The sequence below is a fragment of the Schistocerca piceifrons genome, chromosome 5 (genome assembly GCF_021461385.2).
Source record: "Schistocerca piceifrons isolate TAMUIC-IGC-003096 chromosome 5, iqSchPice1.1, whole genome shotgun sequence".
NCBI classification, from domain to species: Eukaryota; Metazoa; Arthropoda; class Insecta; order Orthoptera; family Acrididae; genus Schistocerca; species Schistocerca piceifrons.
The window spans coordinates 487,858,811-487,884,900 of record NC_060142.1 but is presented as its reverse complement, the minus strand read 5'-3'; the positions used below and the strand labels follow the sequence as shown (position 1 = coordinate 487,884,900).

General features: G+C 40.9%; 1 protein-coding gene across 1 annotated transcript in view; it reads right to left on the bottom strand.

The window, feature by feature from the left end:
• LOC124798507 (fatty acid synthase-like) overlaps positions 1-26,090 on the bottom strand; it is a 379,784-nt gene that overhangs the window by 179,366 nt on the left and 174,328 nt on the right. Inside the window, exons 15-16 of the mRNA XM_047261946.1 lie at positions 17,776-17,889; positions 753-861 (exon numbers count right to left, since the gene is read on the bottom strand). Of these exons, the coding sequence (XP_047117902.1) occupies positions 753-861; positions 17,776-17,889 (223 nt within the window). The remainder of the gene's footprint in view (positions 1-752; positions 862-17,775; positions 17,890-26,090) is intronic.

The window sequence follows — 26,090 nt, the reverse complement described above, 5'->3', positions numbered from 1 at the left end:
AAATTTGGAGTGGTCATCAGCTTCCCTTTCTGGACTAACTGTGATTTTCCTAACAGGCTCCATTATCTAACTAATGGAACTCCCAATGACCAGAAAACTCACCCTCTGCACTTGTCCAGACATTTCAGGAATACTGGCCCAGTTCCAACTGATGATGTGTTCCATACTGACTTGGACGTACTTTTAGCAAGAGCAAGATCTAAAGCCTGTCTTAGAGATGTAAGGAGATAGATGACAAGCAAATATCCACTTTTGCCTTCTATCTAGAGATTTGTAACTCCATTAATGTTGTTGCATCTGCTTCTCAGACAGTGATTCTAGATTCAACATGGAGAGCCTCCAAGAGGTAAGGTCTACTTTTTTCCAAGAGATCTAATACTTTTCCATTGTCAGTGGGCTTCCAGATTATGTGATCTCTGCTGACCATTTCTGCTTTCCTCTTGGAAGAAAGGGATTTATCATCAGCATAGGATGTTCTGTCTCCTAAATGTAAATATTATGGATGCTTTCTGTTTCTGACATTTTTAATAATTTTCTGAATTGAATTTTACTTTTTAGATAATACTTTTTCAGCCCATAAAGTGTGAATAAAACTTCTTTGCATAATAATAACAGTAACAACAATATTAAGAGAAATAACAATAGTAATAATCATAATGATGAATAACAAATTTATTTTCTGACTGAATTCTGAATATTAAAGACGAAATACAGGTCAGAAAAAATATGGTGATAATTTACTGTGAACATACCTGTTCTTGGTAAAATAACAATTCGATGAATGATGACATTTTCAAAGACAGCAGGCACATTGTCATTTAGCTGCTCCATAACATACATTAGTCGTTGTAGTGCTATTTTCTGAAATAAATATTGCATAAGTACTACAGAATAATCACAATTATATCACAGAATAATGAAAAATGGTAAAATAATGTTACTAACTTATCTCATTTCTGCAAATCATATAGAATATATCAATAAGCTTGACCAGCAAATGTATGTAATCATGTGTATCTAAGGAAAGACAGGAGTTAACTGCTTGGACTCAAATCAGACTATTAGGTGCTGTTTGTATCTCATAACTATTTGTATTCACATTTAAATACCAGCTACCACTATCATCTTCAAGACACAACAGGAGTCATAGTCACATGCACGGTCATTCACAAGCATGCATACACGCACGCACGCACACACGTGTGCGCACAAAAACACACACACACACACACTATAATCTTTGATTTTCTATTGTTTTCCTGTGGCTACATAATTATCCACTGAAACTCGTATCTCCTTATTGTTTTTCTGGTATGAAAAGTGAGATGGCCAGTACAATCTTAGGGAATTAACTGCTAGATGCCATGCATTGATTAAATTGGAACTTCTATCATTGTTTATAAGGTTATTCAACAGTTGCCTTACAATAGTCTCCTTGATTAAACTAGCCCAGAAATTTACATCTCCATCATGATATTTCATCTTATTATCTCGTTAAATAAAACTCAGAACTAAAAAAAAAAAAAAAAATTAACAAGATGACCATCTCAGTTATAAGAACTCATTGTTATGAGGACATTAGTGCCAATAATGGAAAGCCTTATGTCACTAAGAAGGTGACAATAGTTGCTATTTATTTTCCTTTACACTGACTTCTTGTTTTGTGGTTTCCTCTTTTACTTTTGATTTATCCAACATAGGACATCAAGCTGTAGTCTCTCATTTATTTATTGATTCTCTGTAGACAAACACAACATTTATTTTTGGACTGTGGGTATACTTTACACTTTTATCATAACTTTGTGAGAATAGTTACAAACATAAAAATGACTATTTATCTTAATCGCTAGTACTTACAAATACTGTCCTTACAAGTGATAATATTCTACTCCTCTGAAAGGAGTTCTGTAATACCATAAAACCATTTAATGGTAAGAAACTTCTTCAAGCAATTTCAAAGAAGCTTCCAATTGAGCATTTTAAATTTTTTCTAAGTCTGTCACAAAATTTGATCTCCTTGTAGCAGAGGCTATTGTCTGCACTTTTTCTGTTAGGTTTTTCAAGATATAACTAAAGTCTCCCCAATATTATAAATATGTAGATTTCTATTTAGAATATTGTAATGCTTGCATTTTAAATTAGTGGAATAATTTGATAAATTTACTAGTGACCTGTCCAGACTTCACATGCGTAGCACTAAGTATCTATGGCCGGACTACTTGTTTGACGTAATATCACCACTTTCATATAACTTAAATGGCTTAAGCAGTGCATGCCAGGAGAGTTCTCAGGAGTTGCAAATGTTATCTGTCCCATAGAGGGCCAGTCTATAGCCCGAGAGACACCAGCCACCACTTGAAGCACTAAGCTGAGAGGTGCACCAGAGGTATCAAAACTGTAAGATATCTCTACAGGACATATCACAATTAGTAACAGCCAGTTGGTGTGTCAAGCAGAGAGGGGTATTAGGGGAACCCAAGGGCAAGATCTGTATACAGTGCACACCACAATTAAGAGCAAAAGCAAAACTAACACAGATGAAGGTGTATGATGGAAAGGAGGAGGAGGGGGGGGGGGGGGGGGGGGGAGGCAAATGATAAGTTGCTTGTGTGAGAAAATGTTCTCAAACCAGTCTGGTTCCATGTTTGATTAGTGTCTGGAGTGACTTCTCATGGCAATGGGAGCTGTAAGCTACTTCACTGATCAGTCATCTCACTGCAGTGCCAGTTTGGCATGTACTACAACCATCTGCCAGCTGCCCTGATTGCAGTGCTAGTGTGGTGCAGTCCACCCAACTGCAAAAGAGTCAGCTCAAGTTATGGTCACTTGCCAGTCAGCTGAGCCCAGCACCAGGTAAAGTGATCTACATTTTCTGTTAACCCATTTTCAGCATTTCTGAATGTAACATCACTATGACACACCCTCTGCCACACATAATTGATTGTGTGCATCCTCTGCCATAAAACATTGGTACAAAAGACCCTTTATAGTGCAACACTGGTGTGAAGCACTTTCCATTATGGAACATTGGTTTAAATCACCCTCTGCCATGAACAATCAGTATGGAGCACCCTCCACCTCAGGACATAGTACAAAGCACCCTCTACCACACAATGGTTTGAAGTGCTCTCTGCTACTCAGTATTGGTATAGAGCACCCTCTGTCATGCTGCATTCTTACACAGCACCTTCTGCAATGCAACACTGATGTGAAGCATGCAACATTGGTACAAAGCACCTTCTGCTATGAAACATCATAACAAAAGCACCCTCTGCCACAAAGACTGATATGAAGCACCCTCTGCCACACAACATTGGTACAAAGTGCCCTCTGCAACGTAAAAATGTTAAAAAGCATCCTCTGCAATGTAACACTGGAACATTCTCTGCTATGCACCTTTAATACAAAGCACCATCTGCCATGTAAATTTGGTATGAACCACCCTCTTCCATGCAACATTGGTATGAAGCACTCTCTGCCACATTACTTCAAAACAAAGCACACTCTCTTTTGCAACACTGGTGTGAAGCACCCTCTGCCATTCAATATTGGCATGAGGAACTCTGCCACTAACAATCAGTAAGGAGCACCCTCCATGATGCAACATACTGTGAAGCATCCTCTGGGACTCAAGATTGTTAGGAAGCAGCCTCTGCCATGCAACATTAGTATGAAGCACTCACAGCCACAAAACATTGGTAGAGTGCATCTCTATCTTGTAATATCTGTATGAAGGGCCATCTGCCATACAACATCAGCAAGAAACACTATCTGCCACATGACATAGCTACGAAGCACCTTCTGGTGCTTAACACTTGTACAAAGCTCCCTATGTCACATAACACGGGTACAAAGCACCATCTGCCATATATCAGGGTACAAATACCCTCTACTATGTAACAATGGTATGGAACACTACGTGAGCTACTGTGATTCACAGAATATTATGCCATTCACTGCTAGATGACAATGGAATTGCTTTCATAGCAACAGATGAATTTAATTCATCATAGTTCAGCCACTTGGCACAAAATATTTATAAACTACACATACAAACCTTCCTCATACCCATTTACTCATAATACAGAAACTTTGACATTGTCCTCATTGCATACATTGATTTTCTTAATTTTTCACACAATGGCAAGTCAAGGATAGAATAACAACAAAATGGAAAAGTATAGATTGCGACTCACCACATACAGAGGGTGTTGAGTTGTAGAAAGATCTAATGAAACAGAATCTTAGAAACTATCCAGCTTTCAGACAAAGTCATTCTGCAGAAGTAGAAAACTCACATTTGCACAAACACAACTAATACACACTGTCTTCCAGTGCTAAGGACCAACTGTGACTGCATCTGATTTGAGGAACAATCTAGCTGGGGAGGGTATCAGGGTAAGGGACAGGCAGGGGGGCAATGAGGGGAAGGAATAAGAAGGCTCTAGTTGGTGGGGGGGGGGGGGGGGGGGCAGGGTAGGGGGTTGTGAGGGGGGGGATGGAGGGAGTGTTGAGAAGTAGAGAATGGAAAAGAACAATGTATGTGCTTTGCTGGGATAAAAGGAATACGTAGTAGTGGAGTGGAAGCAGGGACGGAGATAGCTAGGTGATGGACAGCAATTAGAAAAGGGCAAGGTGACTAGGGTTACAGGAACAGGGGATATGATATAGGTAGAGTTGACACCTGTACAGTTCAGAAAAGCCGGTGTAGGCGAGAAGAATCCAGATGGCACAGCCTGTGAAGCAGTCATTAAAGTGAAGCACATCATATTGGGCAGCATTTTCAGTTTTCAGCAACTATATGGGCCAGATGTCTCCAGGTCCCAGTTTGGCAGTGGCCAGTCAAGTGGACAGTTGGCTTGTTAGTTATCATGTCTATGTAGGAAACACCACTCTGGTTGCAGCTACATTGACAGATCACATGGCTGCTTTTACAAGTGGCTCTGCCTGTAATGAGATAGGAGATGCCTTTAACAGGACTGGAGTAGATGATATGAGGCTGTATGGGACACATCTTGCAGCTAGGTCTATTGCAAGAATGTGAGCCAGGAGGCAATGGGTTGGCAGCAGGGATGTATTAAAGACTGACAAAGGATATTACACAGGATGGCTTGGCAGAGAAATATCACTGTGGGAGGCGAGAGCTAGGAAGTGGTGAGGACATTGTTCATTCCAGGTCTTGATGAGAAGTAGTTAAAATCCTGGTAGAGAACATGATTCAGCTGCTCCAGTCGTGGACAATATTGACTCATGAGGTAAGCATTCCTTTGTAGCTGGACAGTGGATATATAGGGGATAGTAGGTGACTTGTGAGGTAAGGTTGAGGGGGTAACTTTTGCTTGTGAAGGCCTCAGTGAGACTGTTTACAAATTTGGGGAGGGATTGCTTGTCATTACAGACACTTGCCAACCCCACATACCCACAGCTCACCTACAAAAGAGCACTTGTCCTCATCTCATCACTCAGACCACCAAAGACTGAAGCAACTAGATTAAATTCTATGCCAGAGTTTTGACTACCTCTCATTGTGCCGTGCAGTGAGGAATCCTCCTCACCCTCCCACAGTGGTATTCCATCACTTATGTAATTTACACAATATCCTTATCCATCTCTACTTCACCCCTGCTTCTAACACCTTGCCTCATGGCTCATGTACCTGCAACAGACCTAATTGCAAGATATGTCCTCTACATCCTCTCATTACCACCTAATTGAGTCCTGTCACAGGCATCTCTGCCCCATCAAATGCAGAGCCACCTGTGAAAGTAGTCATGTGATTTACTAACGTAGCTGCAACCACTGTGGTACATCCTACATAGACATGACAAGAAACAGGCTGTCTGTCTGCATGAATGACCACTGCCACACTGTGACCAAGAGACAGCTGGGCCACCCAGTTTCTGAAAATACTACCTATAATAATGTGCTATACTTTAATGACTGCTTCATGGCCTGTGCCATCTTGATTCTTCCCATCAACATCAGCTTTTCTGACTCATGCTGGTGCGTCCTTCATTTCCAAACCATAGTGACCTCAACCTCTGCTAGTCCCTGCCCTACATGTGTCTATCCTTGCATGGATACCACTACAGTACTCTTTATGTCTTCTGTCCCACCATTGCACCTGCACAGTTCTTTCCACTCTCCTACTTCTCTCCCCAACCTCCCAGCCCCCTTGCCCCGTAGAGCTGCACCTAGCAGCCCTATCCTGTCCCACCATATCCCTGTGTGCTTCCACAGGCAGCTCTAGCATATCCCCCTCCCTCCTTACTCCATGCCTCTTCCTTACCTCTACTATTCACCTCAGCCATATTGCTAATCATGTCAGAGGCACTCTTAGTCAGGCCTTCCTGCATGAGTTGTACTTGTGGGAATGTGTGTTTGTTTTCTGCTTCTGAAGAAGTAATTTGTCTGACAGCTGAAATATTTCTAACATTCTTTTTCATCATGCCTGTTGTAATGGAACCACTAAACATACCTTGTTTTTTGCAAAGTATTGTAGTTTGTGATACTATACAGGTTAAAGTAATGACCCTTGTGATACATTATCAATATAACACTTACTTGTTTGCTGTAATCACTGCCGTTATAAAACATTAAATACATTTTGTACTTTTTTGTTAATAACTTCAATCATATCAATACACATATCTCTGGATGTAACTATCAAAATATCTGTGATCTGTACACTACAGTATCTTTGTTGTTAATTTTTGTGTATCAGTATTGTAGAGTCTGTTGTCGAGCCGTGAGGCAGTTGCAGTTGTGATGATGAAGTTGGTTGGACTCTGGAATCTGATGCTGTACGGTTATGATGGAATGAGATGCAAACAGTCATGATGAGTCATATTATTTGTAAATGATTTCTTTGAATTATGCAAAATGTATTTGTAAATGATTTATTTGAATTATGCAAAGTGTTTTGATTGATGCTATGAAGTGAAAGAATTGACATACATCAAATATTTGAAGCAAAATTCAGTACTTGCTTCATTATTTCATTCACATATATGAAAGCAACAATCCATCCCTCTTGTAGGTAACGAAATCACCAAACTAGACAACCTACCAAAAAAGAATTCCATGTCAATGAGACAAAAGTAAATTATATTGTTCTTAACATCCATTTGCTTATTTTCTATTGTCACATAAACGGACACACAGTTTTGCTAATTGTTGGTGTTGATATTATTTATGCCAACAGAATGAAGAGGCATCTTAAACTGTCTGCAACACAACGCTACCTCTACATGGCGTGTAGCAATCTACCATGTTCATATTGTTATTTTTCTTAAATTTTCAGCAATGTCATGCTCCCAGGACTGCATATCTAACCATGGTCTGAGGCTGCTTTGGTGCCAGTAGTAATTCGGAAAAATTGCCTGGCCACCTGATGAGGGCTGCACAAGTATAGTTGGATAGTGGGACTGTTAGTTAGTTAGTTAGCTAGTTAGTTGGTTATGTGTTCCATTGATCAATCGCACAGTACGGTAGCCATTATGATGTGGAACGTGTCAAGTGCACAAGAAATGCACATATGATGGCCTTCCAACCTGTCTGATTTTCTTTTAAGGGTTTACTCCCCTAGGGAGTACCTGAGAGCCTCCCTAAGCTGTTGTTGTTGTTGTTGTGGTCTTCAGTCCTGAGACTGGTTTGATGCAGCTCTCCATGCTACTCTATCCTGTGCAAGCTTTTTCATCTCCCAGTACCTACTGCAACCTACATCCTTCTGAATCTGCTTAGCGTATTCATCTCTTGGTCTCCCTCTACAATTTTTACCCTCCACGCTGCCCTCCAATACTAAATTGGTGATCCCTTGATGCCTCAGAACATGTCCTACCAACCGATCCCTTCTTCTGGTCAAGTTGTGCCACAAACTTCTTTTCTTCCCAATCCTATTCAATACTTCCTCATTAGTTATGTGATCTACCCATCTAATCTTCAGCATTCTTCTGTAGCACCACATTTCGAAAGCTTCTATTCTCTTCTTGTCCAAACTATTTATCGTCCATGTTTCACTTCCATACATGGCTACACTCCATACGAATACTTTCAAAAATGACTTCCTGACACTTAAATCAATACTGGATGTTAACAAATTTCTCTTCTTCAGAAACGCTTTCCTTGCCATTGCCAGCCTACATTTTATATCCTCTCTACTTCGACCATCATCAGTTAATTTGCTCCCCAAATAGCAAAACTCCTTTACTACTTTAAGTGCCTCATTTCCTAATCTAATTCCCTCAGCATCACCCGACTTAATTAGACTACATTCCATTATCCTTGTTTTGCTTTTGTTGATGTTCATCTTATATCCTCCTTTCAAGACACTGTCCATTCCATTCAACTGCTCTTGCAAGTCCTTTGCTGTCCATTGCATTCAACTGCTCTTGCAAGTCCTTTGCTGTCTCTGACAGAATTACAATGTCATCGGCGAACCTCAAAGTTTTTATTTCTTCTCCATGAATTTTAATACCTACTCCGAATTTTTCTTTTGTTTCCTTTACTGCTTGCTCAATATACAGATTGAACAACATCGGGGAGAGGCTACAACCCTGTCTTACTCCCTTCCCAACCATTGCTTCCCTTTCATGTCCCTCAACTCTTATAACTGCCATCTGGTTTCTGTACAAATTGTAAGTAGCCTTTCACTATCTGTATTTTACCCCTGCCACCTTTAGAATTTGAAAGAGAGTATTCCAGTCAACATTGTCAAAAGCTTTCTCTAAGTCTACAAATGCTAGAAATGTAGGTTTGCCTTTCCTTAATCTTTCTTCTAAGATAAGTCGTAAGGTCAGGATTGCCTCACGTGTTCCAGTGTTTCTACGGAATCCAAACTGATCTTCCCCGAGGTTGGCTTCTATTAGTTTTTCCATTCGTCTGTAAAGAATTCGTGTTAGTATTTTGCAGCTGTGACTTATTAAGCTGATAGTTCGGTAATTTTCACATCTGTCAACACCTGCTTTCTTTGGGATTGGAATTATTATATTCTTCTTGAAGTCTGAGGGTATTTCGCCTGTTTCATACATCTTGCTCACCAGGTGGTAGAGTTTTGTCAGGACTGGCTCTCCCACGGCCGTCAGTAGTTCCAATGGAATATTGTCTACTCCGGGGGCCTTGTTTCGACTCAGGTCTTTCAGTGCTCTGTCAAACTCTTCACGCAGTATCATATCTCCCATTTCATCTTCATCTACATCCTCTTCCATTTCCATAATATTGTCCTCAAGTACATCGCCCTTGTATAGACCCTCTATATACTCCTTCCACCTTTCTGCTTTCCCTTCTTTGCTTAGAACTGGGTTTCCATCTGAGCTCTTGATATTCATACAAGTCGTTCTCTTATCTCCAAAGGTTTCTTTAATTTTCCTGTAGGCGGTATCTATCTTACCCCTAGTGAGATAGGTCTCTACATCCTTACATTTGTCCTCTAGCCATCCCTGCTTAGCCATTTTGCACTTCCTGTCGATCTCATTTTTGAGACGTTTGTATTCCTTTTTGCCTGTTTCACTTACTGCATTTTTATATTTTCTCCTTTCATCAATTAAATTCAATATTTCTTCTGTTACCCAAGGATTTCTACTGGCCCTCATCTTTTTACCTACTTGATCCTCTGCTGCCTTCACTACTTCATCCCTCAAAGCTACCCATTCTTCTTCTACTGTATTTATTTCCCCCATTCCTGTCAATTGCTCCCTTATGCTCTCCCTGAATCTCTGTACAACCTCTGGTTCTTTTAGTTTATCCAGGTCCCATCTCCTTAAATTCCCACCTTTTTGCAGTTTCTTCAGTTTTAATCTACAGATTGTGGTCAGAGTCCACATCTGCCCCTGGAAATGTCTTACAATTTAAAACCTGGTTCCTAAATCTCTGTCTTACCATTATATAATCTATTTGATACCTTTTAGTATCTCCAGGGTTCTTCCATGTATACAACCTTCTTTCATGATTCTTAAACCAAGTGTTAGTTATGATTATGTTGTGCTCTGTGCAAAATTCGACCAGGCGGCTTCCTCTTTCATTTCTGTCCCCCAATCCATATTCACCTACTATGTTTCCTTCTCTCCCTTTTCATACACTCGAATTCCAGTCACCCATGACTATTAAATTTTCATCTCCCTTCACAATCTGAATAATTTCTTTTATTTCATCATACATTTCTTCAATTTCTTCGTCATCTGCAGAGCTAGTTGGCATATAAACTTGTACTACTGTAGTAGGCGTGGGCTTCGTATCTATCTTGGCCACAATAATGCGTTCACTATGCTGTTTGTAGTAGCTTACCCGCATTCCTATTTTCCTATTCATTATTAAACCTACTCCTGCATTACCCCTATTTGATTTTGTGTTTATAACCCTGTAGTCACCTGACCAGAAGTCTTGTTCCTCCTGCCACCAAACTTCACTAATTCCCACTATATCTAACTTCAACCTATCCATTTCCCTTTTTAAATTTTCTAGCCTACCTGCCCGATTAAGGGATCTGACATTCCACGCTCCGATCCGTAGAACGCCAGTTTTCTTTCTCCTGATAACGACATCCTCTTGAGTAGTCCCCGCCTGGAGATCCGAATGGGGGACTATTTTACCTCTGGAATATTTTACCCAAGAGGACGCCATCGTCATGTAATCATACAGTAAAGCTGCATGCCCTCGGGAAAAATTACAGCTGTAGTTTCCCCTTGCTTTCAGCCGTTCGCAGTACCAGCACAGTAAGGCCGTTTTGGTTATTGTTACAAGGCCAGATCAGTCAATCATCCAGACTGTTGCCCTTGCAACTACTGAAAAGGCTGCTGCCCCTCTTCAGGAACCACACGTTTGTCTGGCCTCTCAACAGATACCCCTCCGTTGTGGTTGCACCTACGGTACGGCTATCTGTATCACTGAGGCACGCAAGCCTCCCCACCAACGGCAAGGTCCATTGTTCATGGGGGGGGGGGGGTCCCTAAGCTATGGAGAGAGTATAATAGGGAAACCCATTTAGTGTTCGTTGATTTTTTTAAGGCATTCGATAATGCTGATAGGGAGAAACTGAGGAGAATTATGAGTGAAAGAGTATATCCATGACACCTAATGAAACTTCCTGGCAGATTAACCGTGTGCTGGACCGAGACTCGAACTCAGGACCTTCGCCTTTCGTGGGCAAGTGCTCTATCAACTGAGCTACCCAAGTGCGACTCACACCCTGTCCTCACAGCTTTACTTCTGCCAGTACCTCATCTCCTACATTCCAAAATTTACAGAAGCTCTCCTGCGAACCTTGCAGAACTAGCACTCCTGAAAAAAGGTTGTGGCTAAGCCATGTCCCCGCATATCCTTTCTTTCAGGAGTGCCAGTTTTGCAAGGTTCGCAGGAGTGCTTCTTTAAAGTTTGGAATGCAGGAGATGAGGTACTGGCAGAAGTAAAGCTGTGAGGATGCGGCGTGAGTTGTGCTTGGGTAGCTCAGTTGGTACAGCGCTTGTCCGCGAAAGGTAAAGGTCCCGAGTTCGAGTCTCGGTCCGGCACATGGTTTTAATCTGCGAGGAAGTTTCATATAAGTGAACATTCCGCTGCAGAGTGTAAATCTCATTCTGGAAACATCCCCCGGGCTGTGGCTAAGCCATGTCTCCGCAATATCCTTTCTTACAGGAGTGCTAGTTCTGCAAGGTTTGCAGGAGAGCTTCTGTAAAGTTTGGAACGTAGGAGATGAGGTACTGGCAGAAGTAAAGCTGTGAGGACAGGTCATGAATCGTGCTTGGGTAGCTCAGTCGGTAGAGCACTTGCCCGCGAAATGCAAAGGCCCTGAGTTCGAGTCTCAGTCTGGCACATGGTTTTAATCTGCCAGGAAGTTTCATATCAGTGTAGACTCTGTTGCAGAGTGAAAATCTCATTCTGCATGACACCTAATGTTTTAAAAAGTCTGTACAAACACACAATTGTAATTTTAGATATAAATGGCACTCTGACACAACCTATAGTCACAAAGAAAGGAGTAAGACAAAGGTGCAGCATTTCACTCACACTTTTTAACATTTATTTAGATGTTGCTTTTCGGAAATGGAAGGAGATATTTACTGAGGGAATTAAGATTAACAGTAATCCCCACTTATATTGTCTTTTATATGCAGACAACACTACAGAACTGGTGGATAATGAAGATGACCTACAGAGGGGAATACATTTATTAGGTAAGCTCTGTGAGGAGCACCATTTGAGGATTTCAGAAAAGAAGACAAAGCCATTGGCTTTCAAAGGGAAATATCATGTGTGGACAAAAATTGTGATCAACAATAGAGCAATGGAACATGTCAAACATTTTAATTATTTAGGTTGTGATGTCACATGAGTATGATGAAGTCAATAGAGAAAAAATTAGCGAAGTTTGGGGATATCTGCAGAACAATAAACACATGTGTAAAAAATAAAATGGGGAAAGAAACAAGATTAAAATTTTATAAGACAATAAACACATGTGTAAAAAATAAAATGGGGAAAGAAACAAGATTAAAATTTTATAAGACAATGGCAGTTCCAGTGCTTGTTTACAAAAGTGAATTGTATGTTATACGTAAATGTCAAGAAAGTCACGTACAAACAGGGGGCATGAGGTTTCCAAGAGCAATAAAAGGATGCACAAGGGCTGACAGATTTAGAAACCTGGAAATTAGGAAAGAACTGAATATATTTAACATCCTCAACAAAATGCAATAAAACAGGAGAAATTGGAATGAACATCTTGAGAGAATGAGTAGAGGAAGATAACCTCTCCAGATAAGAAGATTTAAGCCAGTAGGAGAAGAAGTCAGGGAAGACTGAGAAATTGATGAGTACTGCAACAGGCAAAACAAAACAAAAAATTGACTAATGCTTGAAGCGAAGATGATAATGATATTTTGAATGTGTATATCACAGTTTAGTTAAAGCTGACTTTCCTTGAGGACCCTCCCAAAACCTTTCATCTGGATCCATCTTCCTTCACACATTGGTAATTACTTGTTTAGTCACCTTCTTATTGATTGATTGTTCATCATTTTTGTACATAGTTACAAACTGATACTGGACAAATCAACTTTTGTGACCTGATGAAATGAGACAATGTGAATTTACATGTGATGCTTAAGAATTGCTCTACCAACTAAGCCATCCAAGGATGACTCATAACCCATCCTCACAGCTTCAATTCTGCCAAAAGCTGTGAGGATGGGTCATGAGTCGTGCTTGGATAGTGCAGTTGGTAGAGCACTTGCCTGCGAAAGGCAATGGTCCCAAATTCGACTCCTGGTCTGGCACACAGTTTGAATCTGCCAGGAAGTTTCATATCAGCGCACACTCCGCTGCAGAGTGAAAATCTCATTCTGTTTGGAACATGTTCTTTCCTAGCATTTGGTGGGTGCATTTTGATATCATTTTCTACTACCTCTGTAAAGTAGGAGTTAAATTTATTTGCAACTTTCTTTGGGTATGATATTTTGGTTGAGTTTTCCAGTGTGTCAATATTGTGGTGTTCTTCACATTGTTTTCCTGTTTCTTCTCTCACTATGTCCCATATAGCATTCATTTTGTTTGGGATACTGGACAAATCAACTTTTGTGACCTGATGAAATGAGACAATGTGAATTTAAGTGTGATGCTTAAGAATTGCTCTACCAACTAAGCCATCCAAGGATGACTCATGACCCATCCTCACAGCTTCAATTCTGCCAAAAGCTGTGAGGATGGGTCATGAGTCATGCTTGGATAGTACAGTTGGTAGAGCACTTGCCCGCGAAAGGCAATGGTCCCAAATTCGACTCCTGGTCTGGCACACAGTTTGAATCTGCCAGGATACTTTTTACAAAATTCTCATTTGCCAGTTTCTTAGTCATTTCAATGACTTAGTTTAGGAAATGTTTATATCTCCTAAAATAAGCATCAAAATCTGGTTTTCCCTCTTATTTTGATACATCATATAGTTATCTCTTTTTCTGAAGTGATGCCAGTATTTTTCTGTGTTTTCCTCTTTCTTCTGGGGTGGTGGGGAGGAAACACAGTTCAAATTAATAGGAGAAGATGTTACTGAAAGCATCAAACTTTTCATTTGTGCCTGCAATGTTGTAAACTTCTTTCCACTTTTCTCTGTTTAGGAAATAAAGAGAGGAATTTATATCTTGTTCACTGTAGCTCTGAACAACAGCTGATACAGACTGCTTTGAAAGTTAATAATGATTTTTTAGCTGTACAAAATTATTTATGCATTGTGATCCCCTAAGCCTGTATTGAAAGTTTGTGTATTGTACTTACATGGCGTGTTTGTAAATATTTGGTCAATGGTTGACACTGATGTTGCTGTTATCCATGTTTCTGCTTCTATATTAGGCTTTAAATTACAAGAACGTTCAAGAGATCAGCTTTTGTTTTGAAATTTCAGGAAGTTAATATTAAAATCCCCACACATAATAAGATTTTTGCACCTTTTTGTTATGATGTGGAGGTATGATTCCAGACTGTTAATATGATAGATATATTGACTGTTGTGGCCTATACAAGCAAATAATAGCTACATATTCAGCTACTTTCTCCATGGGTCTCTACAGTTCTATTGAAATAGCTACCTAACAAAATTCTGCAAACTCAACATTTTTAATTTTTCTTCTTCAAGCCAATGTTCTGGTATGCAAAGTGCAGTACCAGAGTTCAGTTAGTCTGTAGTAGAACTTAAAGTTCACTCACTTTATTTATCAGTGACTGCACGATTTGATGAAACAGTGAGAAATTTGCAAATAACTTTGGAATTTAACAAGGTCAAGGGCTAATAAACCTTCATTTCCAACTGGATGGCTGATTTTTCAACTGTTTCAGATTTACACAGTGACTGTTTTGTTTAGTGTGGTGTTTTATTTGCTGAAACTGCATATTTTGCCTAAAAAAGTACCTGAGGGTTTCGAAATAACTGTTTCTTCTCTCTTGCCCATGTTATGTTCATAATTTGTTTTTGGCAGAACATACAGGAAGCTGATAGACAGTTTTATTTCTCTAAAGTTGATCTTTAAGTATTTTGTTGATGTGATCACACACAAACAGTTTTCCTTCATAGTTCAAGTGCATTCCGTGATTGATGTAGAGGTTTTGATGCAGCTTACTTATGTCTAGTATTTCACGTTTATCATACTCTAGACACAGTTTCTTTATTTTAATATTTGTCTTCTAGACTTCTTTGTTTACACATGAGTTTAAAGCACATCATGCCTTTGAGATACTGTGGTAACAACTGTGTTTCGAGATTGATTCATGTCTAGAAATTTATGTGTTCTGCACACAAACATCTGTTTCCTTTTTAGCTACATTGTTCAATTCCTTTATGCAAATAATAAAGTCGCCATCTTGTGTTATTTTCTTTTGAAAATCAGCATCTACAACATGTCTGGTTCCTGCTCCAGTTTCACTACATCAGTCACTGTTATGTCACGATTTTTTTCTCATAAAGTATTAGATCTGCTGTGGCTGTCTGCTAGTAAAAGTACACTACTCTTTTTTTCTTGATGATCTGTGTTTCTTGTTGATATTATTTCTATAAGGTTCATTCATTTTCAAATCATGATCTTTTGTAGTACAGTCATTATCACAATCACTTTGCAGAACATAATATTTATTATTATCAGAGAATGTAACTGTTTTTGAAGATTTTTTTGACCTTTATGTGGATAAAACATTACCTTTATGCATCACTTTTATCCACTCGAATCATTTATCACATCTGTCTTGCGCCTCTTCACTTGGTTTTTGTGTGGATCGTAGGCCCTGGTTTTCTTTCCTCAGTGCATCGATGTCTCTTCTTAAGGAATTGATTGTGAGTTGTAGGACTCAAACCCAGAACCAACCCTTTCACAGGCAATGTTCTTACTGACTGAGCTATCTAGACATGACTCCGGACTTGTTCTCACAGCTTCAGTTCTTCCAGTACCTCTCACCTACTTTTCAAACTTTAAAGAAACTTTTCTGCATACTGTATGGGACTAGCACATCTGGAAGAAAAGACAAAGCAGACAAATGACTTAGCCACAGCCAAAGGGATTGTTTCCAGAAGTTTCAAAATAGCTTACAACTCTGGTGCAGACATGAAGACTCATTCTGAAACAATTGTCATGGCTGTGGCAAAGCAATTTTCTCCATAGTATCCTTTCTTATAGGAGTGCTAGTCGCACAAGGAATGCCAGAGAACTTCTGTGAAGCTATAAAAGTAGGACAGATGTACTGACAGAATTGAAGTTGTGAAGACAAGTAATGATTCATGCCTGGATAGCTCAGTCAGTATGAGCATCCCCCACAAAAGGCAAGATTCCAGGTTTGAGACCCAGTTTGAAATGCAGTTCTAATCTACCAGGTAATTTTAACTAACTGCACTCTATCAATATGAAGAGCCAATACCAAACTGTGTCTAACTGCAAGTCAACCACTCAGTTGCCCCTAATGCCGTTTGCAACACATCAACAACTCCACCTGTATTCCCCCCTCCCCCAACCACCTCTTCATTTCTCCCCTCTTAATTATAGTTGAGGGGAACTGTTTCTCTAGCCAGAGCTTCATCTCATAATTCCTCTAGTCTAAGCTTTTGCTAGCCCTCTTCCCAATCCTTTGCCCTAATCCTCACTGTTTCTCTCTTTTCCTTTCCCACACCATTCACCTCTGTCTGACCCTTCCATCTTTTTTCTTTTTTGCCACATTACCACATGTGTGTGGCATTGTATATCAGCAGTAGGCTGCATATGTCTGCTGCCAGTCTGAGGTCTCTGCCATGCAGAGTCTTTCCTTTGGCAATTGTGCATTCACACAAGATGATATCACATGTCATGACACTGTGCTGTATTCAAACAGTATGTTTGTACGCTGTTTGTTCCAAGCTCTGTCATAGGGCACCAGTTACAGTTCTGAGCAGCATGTGCACCAGGAAACTAGGAGCTCTACTAGCAAAGAGCAAACACCATCTGCACATCACATGGACAGAAACATATTTCCACTTGCTGGTTACATAAGACTAGGTAAGCTTCCAGCAGGCCAGTTCCAGATTGGGTTCCAATACAGTGCAGTGTTATTATCCACTCTGCTTTGCACCGTCATTGTGCTTATGCTTCTCCACACTCTGTGGTCCCTCATTGGGCACTTCCCTCCAGCCATGTGGGATGTAGCTTCTTGTTGATCTGTTATCACACCTGTAAACTTTTTGTTTCTTATTTCAGGGGATCACAGATGATCTTTCATTTGCTGTTTTCAAGACAGCCCACTGTGAATTTGTGCAGTTCATAAAGCGTCCTGTACTGCAATGTGTGAGTCATCCTTTAACACAGCAAGCAACCACATAAAAAGTGTGGATAGAAAATGTGCATTTGTGTGTGTGTGTGTGTGTGTGTGTGTGTGTGTGTGTGTGTGTGTGTGTGTGTGTGTGAGTGTGTGTGTAGGCAAAAAAGTACACTAACTCTAAATCTAGTAATACCTGTAGCCTATTACAGATTTCTGAGCACCACACAACACTTACGGGTGAGTGGTTGCCTGTCTATAGTTTTTGTTGTTGTTGTTGTTATTGTGGTTGTTAAGCAAATCAGTACCTCTTCACACATTCATAGGAAGTAAATCAGGCTATAACAGGTCACTGCACTCAGATTTCTGTGCACAAATTTGTCATATGCCAAACAGGATTGATTTATGCCCAAATACAATTCCAGAAGTTAATTGTGGATGGAGAAACAATACATACATGGAGCACAATGATGTCTGACATAATTAACTAATGCACTATAATCTATCAAAAATTAAAATCAGACTCACCAGAAATGTTGCAGATGGAATAACAATATTTCCTCCTAGCACATTTTCAGTGTAATCCCTTGTTTCTTCCTGGACCATACTGAATTCAATAGATATTTCACCATAAACAGTCTCCTAAATGTAACAGAATGCATACATTAAGCTATTGAATAAAAAACAATGCTAAAAGTAAATAGGTTAAAAACCTGTAGGGACAAGATGGAGAAGTCTTCTTAATGTCAAAAAGACTCGGTTTTGTTTCTTTACTTCTGTCAGCTATGATTCTTAATATATATTGCCTATATTGTTATAGAATTTTTTATACATGTATCACAATAAAGGAATTCAGGACTCAAATTTTTATGGATTTGTTGGAAATTTTTGACACCATTACCTACATAGCTATAAATGAAAAACAGGAAAGGAGTGGCATATATAAGGGCATGCAGCACAATAGGTAAAATCACATACAAGCAACAGAAATCAGTCTGCCAATAGAGTGAGTGGATGCCAGTCAGAAATCAGACCACTAAGTACGTAGTGCCACAGGTATCTGTTCTTGGTCCAATATTGTTCACCCATTTATAAACAACCCTGAAGTCTGTGACAATGCACAGAAAATATGATGCACTGATGGTATGACATGAGTAAATAAAGAAAAAACTTGGTCATTCTTCAAACATGTCATATGCTGTACCTAATAGTACAATGTAACGGATCGTAAGTAACGGGAATTTTTATATTTCACAGGCTTTATACATTCAGTTTTCAAATCTTTTTTTATATTGTTAATACACATATTCCTGATGTATGTCTGCATTTTCAGCTATTTTGAATATTTAGTTTATTGTTGACAGTCAAAAAGGTTATGTGTGTTTTTGAATGCTCAGTAAATGTTTACTTTCGAAAAAGATGGATCAAAGAACTTGCATTAAGTTTGGTTGAAAAAAGGAATAAAGTGCAGCACTTCATTCTAAATGTTGACTGTGGCATTTGATAAATCTACTATGAGTAAGACAAGAGTTTATGAGTAGTATAAACTTTACAAAAAGGATCAAGAAGATGCCTGAAATAGCATCAGCCCTGGATTCCGTAGCCCATCAAGTACTGAAGACAATGTAGAAACTATATGGGAAATGGTTCTGGAAAATCACCATCAGAGAGGTTGCTGATGAGGCAACATATCATTTTGCTCATGCCAAGCAAGTTTTTCAGATGTTTTTGGCATGATAAATGTAGCAGCAAAGCTTGTTCCAAAATTGTTGAATTTCGACCAAAAACAATGTCGCATAGACATCACTCAGGAATTTATGAATGAAGTCAACATTGATCCAGAACTTCTAAAGAAGGTTATAACAAGTACAAAACATGGAAACTGCCTGAAGAGCCGAGTTCGAAAAATATTTGACACATTCCATCACATGTGAAGGTTCTTCTCACTGTTCTCTTTGATTCAAATGGGATATTGTATCATCAGTTCCTGCCTTACGGACATATGGTCAATAAGGAATGATACCTGAAAGTTATGCACTATTTGCATCAAGCAGTTCAAAGAAAATGACCAGAATTGTAGCAAAAGCACTTGCAGAAATTGCATCGCGATGCTGCTCCCACTCACATGTCAGTGCTTGTTTGTGTTGTTTCTGGCAAAAAATGAAGCCATTATGTTGCCTCTACCACTGTATTCACCCTTGCATCTTCTTTCTGATTCTGATGTTGAACAGACCCATCAGATGCTATGGTTTTGCCTCTGTTGGTGAGATAAAAACAGAACTCCTGAAGGAGCTGAATGGCAAAATGAAAAGTGAGTTCCAGAAGTGCTTAAAAGATGGAAAAAAGTGCTGGCAGAAGTGCAATATATCTGAGGGGAATTGCTGTGAAGGGGCAAAGTTGATGCTGATGAAAAAACAAAGATTCTTTAAGAAAAACAAAAAGTCCCATTTCTTTTGGTTCACACCTTGTATAAACAATATCTGCAGTCAGTTAAGCACTGTAATATTTACTATGAAAAAACTCATTCATTATTCCAACAAAAGCCAACTGTGCATAGTGTGTCACAATTTTTTTGGATCATACTTACAGCATGGAGTAAGATGAAACTCTTGCAGCAGTAATACAAAAATAATTTTTATTTTGCAAAAATGGCTATTAGAAAACAACTGGAATCATACATAAATGCCTTTCAAAATTTAAAAATACTGACATTTTCATTTATATATAGATACAAAACAATATTGTCATTACTACATTATGAGAAAAACATGCACATGTTTATTCAACTGACAAGAAATAAAGATCAACTGCAATGTATATCAGTGAGACTTAAAAATCTTCAAAAAGGTATTCAACACACAGATAATGTCTAATAAAGAGATCACAGGGCATTATGAATGAGGTGATATTTTCAAAGATGATTAAATACTGTTTACAGTGATAAGAGATTTGCTGTGTAAATGATTTTATAAATAAACAAAGTGACATTTTTGTACAGTGTGCCTATCTTGGTGAAAGAGTGAAAACAAGCAAATGAATATGGTACATTATGGCATTAACACTTTAATATGTTGTAATTTTGCTCAAAATTTTTCCTAAATTTTTAGTTTCTTATGGTGTTGCTGACAGCATTATTCACAACTGTAAGGTTGGATCCCAATCTCCAACATGCACAATATTTCAGCAAACAATTATGTTGTTACTGTCATGTGTGTTAATGAAGTGACTGCTTCTGTGTGGGCACAAGTCATTTGTCTCTGTGCCACTTTCCTCCTGCCTTCAGAAGTCTGCTGTGGGTGTGATGTTCCTCTGATAAAAATTTGTTCCTGAAGGAAATCTTGTTCATAGTTACTTTGACTTTGTGCAACCCATCAGTAAGTGCAGGCTAAAGGATTCCATTATCCTAGTGAGCTGTGATGACATTTCTATTTTTACCAGAGCTTCTATGCAGAATCCCTGGAACACATCAGCCAGAAATTTAACTTGAAGAGATGTTCACTTTTTCAGGTATGCTCTGATGTTGATGTAATTTATTTTCAATGTGACACACCATGAACAGACAGATTAAATACCCATGTGCAACACACTTTCATCAGATGCGGGTAACTTCTGTGTGGAACTGCTTGAAGAGAAAGCTCTGGAATCAACCTGTTAGGTATTAAAATGTTTGTGACATTCATTGATGGCAAATTTGTCACAAACCTACATGTAAAAGACATCTTGGTTGAATTACTTGAACACATCCCAAGATCAAGTTCACAACGGATGCTGAAGTGGATAGATGATTGCTCATTTGAATGCTAACGTGTACACATGTCTTGCTTGTCAACTTACTCTGTGACTTATATGTGTTGTGTCATTCTGAAATATATGTGTTAAACTTGATGTTATAACAATTGGCGACGAGGTAGTGGATTTTTCCTTTTCACCGTTGACCCAAAGGGTTCCATGGCTACTGTCGAGCAACTATTTCAAAATCTCCTTGAACAGCAAACGCTTCTAACAGCGGCGATTCACGATTTCGTCACGGCATCAAATGCAGGGCATTTCTCCTCGTTGGCTATACCTCCTTTTCCTCCTTACGACGAGGCGGCGAAAGACTGGTCAGATTATGAAAAACATCTTCGACGGCACTTCTTGGCATTTCATGTCACGGATGAACAACCATGTAAGTCTCTGTTCCTTTCCTGGATTTCACCTCAAATGTATTGGTTGTTGTCGCAATTGGCTCCTTTGAAGGATCCTGCATCTTTGTCCTTTGCTGAAATGTGCTCACTTCTGTCTGTCTATTTTCAAAAGCAAACGCATGTGGTAGCCTCTCGTGTTACCTTTTATTGTTGTCAAAAACAGCCACATCAATCTTATCACGCTTGGGCTACTGAACTTCACTGCCTCAGTCGAAAGTGTCAATTTGTTACTGATGTTCACAAAGAATCCTATGCCAATTCCATGGTACGAGATGCTATTATCCGGTCGGCGCCTGACAAAGAAGTTGGGCAACGTGCCCTTCAGTTGGCGAATCCGACTCTAGATGAAGTTCTCTCCATTACGCAGTCTTTTGAAATTTCTCACGCCGCTGGGGCGCAAATAGAGGAGTGGGGTGACGTTGGGGAAATACAACCTCTGTGCGCTGTTGATGACGCGTGCGGTGCGTCCCCGCCAGCCGACGTGGCCGCAGTGCGCTCCCACTCGCAGCCTCGGCCTAGCCGTAAACAACCCGCTAAGAAACTGCAGCAAACCCCCGGCAACTTCCTTTATGTCCGCTGTGTTTTACGAAACATTCATGTGAGGATTGTCCCCAACGTTGGGCTGTGTCTCACAATTGCAAAAAGAAAGGTCATGTGTCTTCTGTTTGCAAATCAGAACGCATACATGATGTTCATGAACATGATGCTGATTCTGATTCTGTGTTGTCTGTCAATTGCACTTCTTCCTTTTCAGGAAAATTATTCCTCACTGTCCAAATCCTTGGTCGAGATGTTCGCATGCAAGTGGATACCAATTCTGCTGCCACTATAATTAATTCTCAGACGTATCTTCAGTTGGGTTCTCCACTCCTGTCACCTGTCACTCGGCAATTACGGATGTACAATAAACAGAGGATTTCTCTCTTGGGACAGTTTAATGCTGAGGTATCTTACAAATCCGTCGTTTGCACTGTTCCCATATTTGTGGTCAACCAGAGCAACACAGAAAATCTTTTTGGTTTTGATGCCTTTCGCGTTTTTGGGTTCTCAATAGATGACTCTGTCAATATTGTCTCTGATGCTATTCCTTATGCTCAATTGGATTCCTTGTCGATGACATTTTCGTCCCTTTTTTCTCCTGGGTTAGGCCGTGCAAATTACTTTGAAGCTCATATCATGCTCAAACCCACTGCTCGGCCTAAGTTTTTTCGGGCTCAGCCCATTCCTGTGGCCCTTTGTGATCGGGTAAAATGGGAGTTGGATCGTCTCACTACTTCAGGGGTCTTGCTTCCTGTCACTTCCAGTGAGTGGTCCTCTCCTGTCGTTGTCGTTGCTAAGCCAAATGGTGATATTCATCTCTGTGGCGATTTCAAGGCCACTGTAAATGCTCAATGCCTCATCAACACTTACCCTATGCCCCGTCCTGAAGAACTGTTCACTAAACTTGCTGGAGGCCAGTATTTTTCTAAAATTGACCTGTCAGAAGCTTATCATCAACTTCCTCTTGACGCTGTTTCCTGGCAGTTTCTGGTCCTTAACACGCCTTTCGGCCTCTATCAATACCAACGATTGCCATTCGGGGTAGCTAGCGCCCCTGCTCTCTTTCAGCGATTCTTGGAAAAATTATTGCTCCCTGTCCCTGGGTGTATCAATTACATGGACGACATTGTTGTCACTGGCTCCACTACTCAAGAACATCTTCAAAATCTCCACACACTTTTTCATGTCTTGCAGACTGCCGGTCTTAAGTGTAATCTTCAGAAATCACAATTTTTTCAGGCATCTATCACGTACTTGGGGTTTCAACTCTCTCAGGATGGTATTCGTCTGCTTCAGCAAACTGTCGCTGCGATCGATGCCCTTCCTCGCCCTACATCTGTTAAGGAACTGCAGGCCTTCTTGGGGAAAATAGCATACTATCACAAATTCTTACCGTCTGCGGCTTCGGTGGCTCAGTCGTTGCATCGCCTGTTGCATAAAAATGTGCCTTTTCACTGGTCCGCGTCATGTGAAGCGGCTTTCCAGAAATTGAGGACTCTGCTGAAACAGGCCCCATGCCTGGCTACTTATTGACCTGGCCAACATCTTGTTCTTGCCACAGACGCCTCTCAATATGGGGTCGGTGCAGTCCTTGCGCACCGTTTTTCTGACGGTTCGGAACAACCCATTGCTTATGCCTCCAGAATGCTCACGGATGCCCAACAAAAGTATTCTCAAATTGAGAAAGAAGCTTTGGCCATTATTTATGCTCTTCATAAGTTTGATGTTTTTCTCTATGGCTCAAAATTTCATCTTGTTATGGATCACAAACCACTTGTTTCCTTGTTTCATCCATCAACGTCACTTCCCGACAAGGCTGCACACCGCCTCCAGCGTTGGGCACTTTACTTGTCTCGTTTCAATTATGAGACTCATTTCTGGCCAATGGCTCAACATGCAAATGCTGATGCTCTGTCTCGCCTTCCCATGGGTCCTGATCAGGCATTTGATAGGGACGAACTTTTGTGTTTCCACCTGGATGTTGCCGAGCAACGGGTTGTGGATGTGTTCCCCATCACTGGGGACAGGCTGGTGGCTGCTACGGGTTCTAACCCTACCCTCTCCTGGATTTTACACTGTATTCAGAAGGGTTGGCCAGATCACCCGTCAGCTAAGACTTCTGATCCGTTGCGGAACTACTACGCTTTGCGCTACCGCCTCACGGGATGGTGTTATCCTCCTCTGCACTGACAATGCTTAGCCGCGTGTTGTGGTACCTGTGTCTTTGCGTGCTTCGGTCTTGCGCCTCCTTCACCAAGGGCACTGGGGTGTGTCTCGCACAAAATTTCTGGCGCCGTCATGTGTACTGGCCTGGCATCGACTCTGAAATAGCACAAATGGTCGCTGCCTGCGGTCCTTGTGCATCACAGGGCGCTGCCCCAAAGTCATCTTTGTCACCGTGGCCTTCGCCTGAGAAGCCCTGGGAGCGCATTCATGCTGACTTTGCGGGACCTTTTTTAGGTACTTATTGGCTCCTTGTAATTGATGCCTACTCTAACTTTCCTTTCATTGTCCGTTGCACGTCGCCTACCACCGCGGCAACCACCAGTGCTCTCGCCACATTTTTTCTTTGGAAGGCCTCCCCTCTACTCTTGTTACTGATAATGGTCCACAATTTGCCTCTTCCGAATTTGCGGATTTTTGTGCTCGTCAAGGCGTTATGCATGTCACGTCCCCGCCATTCCATCCGCAATCCAACGGTGAGGCTGAACGACTGGTCCGCACATTTAAGGCTCAGATGCGGAAACTTCTGACTTCTTCTGCTGCTGACGATGCGCTTCTCCAGTTTCTGGCGTCTTACCCTTTCACCCCCATGGGTGACCACAGCCCGGCTGAGCTCTTACATGGCTGACAGCCCCGCACGCTACTTCATCTTCTGCGGCCTTCCACCTCACGGCCGCGGGTGCCTTCACTTGGCCGGTTCACTGCCGATGACCTTGTCTGGGTACGGGGATATGGCAGATGGTCAAAATGGAGCCCGGGCCACATTTTAAGACACCGCGGCAGACGCCTGTATAAAATTCAGATGGACACGGGTGTTGCAGTGCGTCATTCGGACCAGCTTTGGCCTCGCGTGCCAGCGACGCCTGTTCCGAATGCCGCTACACCATCTTTTGCTCTATCTGATGCTCGGGTTCTTGGCATCTCTCAATACTCACAACGCAGCCCTCTCACCGTCATCGCGATGCCAGCACAAGAACGGACGCCACCAGGAGACATGCCCATGCAGGAACCAGATGACCATCCTCTGTCAGAGCAAATCTACTCGCCTCCTCCTCCAACTGACGCCGACACATCGCCCATGTCTCCTGTCATATCAACTGGATTTGCCACAATGGGCAGATTGGTGCATGGGGCCCCAGCAGATTCAACCCCTACGTCTCCTGTCATCTCGACCCTTTATCATTGGGCACACTTCCGTCCATCCGGGAAGCCTTCTCCTCGAGACTTTACAGTGAGTCAAACAACACCCATGGACGTTAGCCATCTCCAGGACACCTCCATCAAGACCAGTGCAACTATTTCAAAGGGGGGAAAAGTGTTGTGACTCGCCGATCATTCAAAGCGCCGCCGCGCAATTACGTGCGTCCTCTACGTGCGGCGCTGTCTGCCAGCCATGCAGCAGCTGTGCCGCCTAAGTGGCCAGCCGAGCAGCGGCCGCTAGACTGGCACTCAGTGCTCATTCGAATTCTAACGTGTGCACATGTCTTGCTTGTCAACTTACTCTGTGACTTATATGTGTTGTGTCGTTCTGAAATATATGTGTTAAACTTGACGTTATAACAAACACATTTGTAGAATGATTACGGAAAGGCAAAGAAGGCAAAGACATGTTTATCGCAGAACTATAAAAGTAGGTATGGAACCTATCTCTACAGTTGAGTTTCTGGTTTATCAACTAATTGCTGTGCATGAGCTAAAAGAAGGAAAGGGAAGAATACAAGGAATGGTGTACATGGTTCCATAATACAGGACTGAACTACACTATGAGACTGACTCAGCTGCTCATCTCAGTATCTTACAGCGTTACTGCTACAATAAGCAAAAGTATTTCACATTTATGTAAAGGTAATTTGTTTTGGGTGGTATGGATTAATAAAATGATGGAATAATATA